Consider the following 5781-nt stretch of genomic DNA (forward strand, 5'->3'; position numbering starts at 1 on the left):
AAACCCTCACTCTCTCCCTCGGACTTTCCATGGGTCCCAGAGTTACAGAGGCTCTGTGTGAAATTCTTTTTTTTTTTTTTTTTTTAACTTTTTAACCATTCGTCCCACATGGACTCAGTCTAGCAATCCCGTTTCTAAAAAACAATCTGCTTTTCCTTGAGATCTCAACAGCTGAATTCCAGTATATCAGGGCTTTGGCAAGTGTATGGAGAAGCGTGACAACACTCACCACAATGTCAAACAGGTTCCGTAATGAGCCCATCTGTCAAAACAGATAAGTTTTTTTTTTTTTGCATCAGTTCATTTTAATTCTGCTAATGTTTTCAAAGCATTCAGAATATATAAACTGAGGTCACGGAGGGTATACTAAATTGTATGCCATTACATAACAGGTCTGTAATTTTGTTCATCTGGCTCTCCTCTTCTACTCACTGCTGAAACTGTCTTGGTTTTCCTTGGATTTTTTTTCCACTGAGTGTGTGTGTTTCTGTTTCTAGACTTGAGACAGAAGAAATGAGCAGGCACTGATCCTGCCACGTCATATAACAGTGTCATAATCTGTGTACAGAGATGAATACGATTTTGACTGTTTAAAACTCGGAGGTTTCGATGAGTCAATTAAATCAGAGTTCAAAATAAAAGCGCTGTCTCGTCAATTATTTAGAAAACGCCTCCGAAGACCATGACTGTCATCAAGGAACGAGAAACACATGAGAAAATGTGAATGTAGCAATATATTAGGCTTTTTGTTTCTAATCATCTAATAGTCTCAGGGCCATATGGCTAAGTGTGTTGTAAACCCATAGAACCACAGTGTGTTAAATCTAGGCTTTGGATTATTACAAGACGTCCACCCTTTGTTCCTTTATACTTTACACTCACTTTTTCTGTTAACACGACGTGACAACATGGTTAAAGGTTGCTTCACCACAAACGATACCCTACAATACACTAGTGCCAGAAAACGGGCTAAGAATAAGTTAAAGTAATAATAATCAAAAATTGTATTGTAATATTGTAAAATTGTAATGTTCAAAAAGTGATACTTTTCACAGTATTGTCATGGGGATCTTTTCGGAATGAGCAAGAACTGCATTTTGTTATTAATATCGGGAAGTCTCTAAAATCCATTTTCCAGTACACAGCCTGAAACGCAACAGACAAACACTCTTCTCTCAGAGTCTAGTTTGGTAATATGTTTTGGCTCATTAGACCGGCAATAAACCATCTCATCCATAACAGTGACAGCTTTTTACTCATTTCCAGCTACAAAAAAAGAGTGCGCATGTATATTTTGACTCATTTCCAGTTCCAAAAAAAAGTGTGCATATAAACACATATATATAAAATCTCTTGCTGCTGCAGAAAAAAATCCACCGTGCATGTTTGAATGTGTTTTAAAGTGGTGCAAAAATATACCACAGACTCAAGCTCAGCAGTAAGTTGCTGGAAGCTCTCTTTCAGGGCTGGCTTTAGTTTGGTTATCCCATTAGAACACATAAATCCTTACAGGTTGAGGGAAACGTTCCACCAAATGTTCTCCTTCCCTCCCCAGACCATGGCTGAGCACCACCTTATGGTCTTGGGGATTCATTTCATACCCGCCTATCCTCTCCCTCACAGTCGACGCAGTCACATGAATGTTGACGTGTTCAGGGAATCGGTGTTTGCAAACAAACTGGCGAACACTACCCTCTAGCGTTTGACTATGGATCATCATTTATCCCCGCCAAAGACTTAAAGCCATAAAAGCTGGTGCGATTACAGTGCTTTCTTTTTTTTATTTTTTTATTTTATTTTTGGTCATGGACGAGGAAAAAACAAAATGGAAACGGTCTAGGATCAAGACTGACAAACTATTAGTTTTTCCCCATCCTCCCATCAAAATCTTGGCTGAATACACTTAATAGTCACTATAGGAGCAATACTGACAATAACTTTAATACCAGCATCATAAAGCAGTATAATAAACTGCATTGGTTTATGTCATTTATTACTTGAGTTATTATTGACTTAAAATGTGTAAATTGTGTTTAGTAATTGCAAATTATGTTCACACATGCCAAAATAAGGGGGCCTGCACACATTGTCTTTCCTGAAGGGAAATTTATTATAAGACGGTTAAAACATAGATATTTTACAAATGAGCTTAAGGTACAAAAATATATATTCCCATGTCGCTCTATGGAAATTTTCAAGATTATCTGTTTAATGCACTACAATATATTTGATTACAACACTAAAAGAAAACCATAGAATACTAACCCTAAAATAATACTGCTTTGGTGTCTGATACCCTGTTTGGATATATTGTACATTCATCCGGAACATTTGTAAAGTTGAAATGCTGAATTTCAAAATCATGAGAGTGCTTTTGATTGATGTGAAGAAGCCATTTTTTTCTTGGATTTATTTTTTCCAGAAGCCTGCACATGTATTATCAGCCAACACTCTAAATTAAAGTCTCATCCTGAGTCAAAGTCCTCTGTAAATCGTAACAAATATCATGAAAAAAGCATTTATGATCAGCAAGAAATCATGCCAGTTTCCATTTTATATATATATAAATAGTTTTTGATACGGTTCACTCTTTTTTACGTAGCAGGATGTATATGAACCCGCTACAGAGCAGCAGAGGGACACACACCCAGGCCAGGATGAAGCAGTAGCCAAAGTGTCCTGAGCTCAGTTCTCTGGAGTCCTGGAGGATTTCCTTGTTGTGTAATGTGTAGATGAGAGCTGCAGAGCCCGCTGTCAAGCCTTAAGAGGAGGATACAATATTGTCTAAGTATATTTTCCACCTATCTAGATAAGGACATCAGTTGCACTAATGCGCTTGAAGATCCAACATCATTTACAGTGTGCATTTTTGTGCTTAACAATAACATGAGCAGGAAGTATATGAACACATTTATATGACAGCATATAGTTTTCTTTTTTAGGCTGTTAAGAGTACAACAGCTAAATCTGATGTTTATTAAAAACATTGAAACTTTGAAAAAGCCATTGGTGCCCTGTCAAAATAGTCTGATCACCATGCTTTGTCCATTATTACCTGCAAAGACTTGACACAGTCCAGTGAAGTAGAAAATTCCACCTTTAGACATGGTGAACAGCTGACCCAGGAAGACCAAGAAGGAGACTGATGAGAAAACCACTGACAGGACCATCAGGACCTGAATTGCTTGAAGCCATTCTATAAACAGAAAAAAAGGAGTTAGAAAAAAAAGCAATTAACTTTAGATGTATCTATTGCAATTCACGTTTTCAAGATGTTTATGTTTTTTTATGTTTTACCAGATTCTTTAGAAGAAGCACACAACCATGTTCCGGTAAGGTTGTCAAATCTACAGTTGTACCATAGGTCTGAGTTCTCCATCCCGTCCCACACCCACCAGGACTTTGAAGAAACAGTGGGCATGATTCAAGCATCAGGTGATGAAATGCAATTATGTTTTAATAAAAATAAACTAATGTACATGGGTGCTGAATTTTCATTTGTACCTTCTCCATAGTTGCAATAAACAGCATGGCCAGTGTGATTAGATGCAGCAGGGTCACAAACATAAGAAGGAATGCCATTTTCAGTTACCTGGAATACATATTAACAATTTGTAATTGTGACAAATAAAGTTTGTATGTAGACTTCCGCAGACTACCCGCAAACAGTCCTGAGCAATTTCATATATCATTAGTGCATACATTGCTTTATGGACTTTCCTGCTTTTCCTAGAATACAAGATGGAAAATCTGAATAGTGAAGCCAAAAACACTCCATGTTTGTTTGTTTCTTTCACCTATGCTGAAAACTTAGCAACGACTACTTTGTTTATAAACACTCTTTGAACGCCTCATGTTTTGCCACTATAAAAACAAACCTGCAGAGAGCACGAGTCAGACGATATGGCTTGAAATCAAGAATATTTACTGAATTAACCTGTGCACTATTCAGACTTTAGTTTTTCTAGAGTTAACAGTCTGCCATGTAAAATATATTTAGATTTCATTAAACTCTTAAATTGAAGTAGGACAAAAAGCCTGCAATTTGACAAAACAGATTGAGGTATTACACACAGTGGCTATGCGCAAGCTCAATATTCAAGCAGATGTTGTAGCTTCATTGACAAAAAATTTCAGTTTACAATAAGCAAACATGCAGTAGACCAAAAGAAGGGAAGAAAGAAGGGACGGTAATAAGAATGCAATGGTTTGTGTAGATGTTTATCTGAAGGAGAGGTCGAGCAGGGTGGGTGATGACTGAAATTATGTAATTATACAAGATTTCATCCATTAAAAGAAAAAGATTGAAGGGCAATTCTATGGTAAAATGCTCAACTACAAATGAGATGGAAAATGAAAGAAAATTATGTGGTCCAATAAAATGCACAAATTGTGAATAAATGCAAAAAAATGCATTATAGTTTGTTGTGTAGTTCTTAAAATGGTTATTCAAAATTAGTTACAAAATACTCCTTAAATTAGGTGATTTTCACATACATTACTTTCAAAACATATTCTAATGATGAGCCATGATGGGAGTAACCACCTTGAAATCTTTCTTATATAATCAACACACTCAGACAATGACTTACCAGGTTATTTGCTGACATTCTACAAAAATACAAGAGGTTTTCACTTACCACGGGTATTGTTACAGTGTCCGGACCAGGAGAAACTTCAGCACTCTGCAACATTGTGCCCCTCTAGGTGGTCCCCCCTTTCTTGTCATGCCACACCCATTCATATTTTTTTTCTGTCACTCCATCAAAATTTTCCATGGAGAACGCCCATTTCCTCTGTGCAGAACAAGGCTCCTTTTTGCCCTGTCTCTTGTCCCTCTGTGCATCACCGATCTAAAAGAGACTCATAGGATCCACCCATGGGCATTGAAAGTACATAAAACCACTTAAGAGCACAACCTTTCCAAAAAAAAAAAAAACAAAAAAAAAAACACTTGAACTGATCTCTGTACTATGAATAAGCCACTGTATTACATCAACTCAAACATTGCACTGAAAGATGTGAAAATTTAACATTCAGATGCAAAATCACTCACATTTCGGATCCACATCATAATGGCTATTTAGAGAAGACTGGTCACTCCAGGGTGGGACACTCCCTGTAAACTTGTTTTTCTTCACGTAGTGGGGTCAGGGGAAGGGAGCAGCAAAACTACAACTTAACAGACTTTGAAAAAGTGCTTTTAAAACTTGGCACAACGCAGCAAAAAAAGACATAATAAAGACAGCAATGTATATAGCGATATTTACATTCTAAACATAAATCTCAGCCATGGAAATTACATTAATTGGAGGAGTGAGCAAATAAGCATAATGTTTGGAGGGAAAATAGAAGTAGATCCCCCCCATTTTGAGAAAATAACAATCTATTGGCAGAACTGAGAAGACGCCCAGCTGGTTAGTTTGTCTCCCCCTGGTGTTTCCAGTCACAGACTGAGTAAGTAATAGTTTATTGAGCAAAAATATCACATGAATCAAATATGTTGCTTGAATGCTGGCAAAGACTCGTCATTTCCCATTTCATTTATTTCAGGCGAATCATTATATTCACATCGTTTCTATGATGTTGACAGCGAGATCTATGGTTGATGGTATTATAACAAACTATTCAAGTATAGCGTGTATTTGAATTAAAATGATCACCAAAATACTTAAAAAAATCCACAGTTGAGTAGAAGAATGATTGTCCCCTACAAACGCTAAATGGTACGCTCCGTTGCCTAGGTGCTCGGAGAAGCTAATTTTCCTCACCACGCCTGGC

The 5781-nt window shown here is 37.0% G+C and overlaps 1 protein-coding gene across 1 annotated transcript; it reads right to left on the bottom strand.

Annotated features, from left to right (window-relative positions):
* Positions 1–1368: 1368 nt before the first annotated feature.
* On the bottom strand, positions 1369–5715 carry LOC147214167 (epithelial membrane protein 3-like). The gene is made up of 6 exons (XM_086141288.1): positions 5057–5715; positions 4641–4853; positions 3505–3592; positions 3298–3400; positions 3056–3196; positions 1369–2760 (listed from the first exon to the last, which is right to left on the bottom strand). The coding sequence occupies exons 3-6, from the start codon at positions 3580–3582 to the stop codon at positions 2585–2587; spliced, it is 498 nt and encodes a 165-aa protein (XP_085997414.1). The 5' UTR covers positions 3583–3592; positions 4641–4853; positions 5057–5715; the 3' UTR covers positions 1369–2584.
* Between the last annotated feature and the right edge of the window lie 66 nt (positions 5716–5781).

Source organism: Fistularia commersonii, chromosome 34 (genome assembly GCF_037954325.1).
Source record: "Fistularia commersonii isolate RoL2024-O1a breed Wild chromosome 34, RoL_Fcom_v1.0, whole genome shotgun sequence".
In the NCBI taxonomy this organism is placed as follows: Eukaryota; Metazoa; Chordata; class Actinopteri; order Syngnathiformes; family Fistulariidae; genus Fistularia; species Fistularia commersonii.

Bases quoted from the DNA above. Each gene is read 5' to 3' on its own strand.
- LOC147214167 (XM_086141288.1), bottom strand. From the start codon at position 3,582: ATGGCATTCCTTCTTATGTTTGTGACCCTGCTGCATCTAATCACACTG. The intron at 3,401-3,504 runs GTACAAATGAAA...GTTTCTTCAAAG, and splicing joins TTATTGCAACTATGGAGAAG to TCCTGGTGGGTGTGGGACGG. The intron at 3,197-3,297 runs GTAAAACATAAA...TTCTGTTTATAG, and splicing joins TGCTTCTTCTAAAGAATCTG to AATGGCTTCAAGCAATTCAG.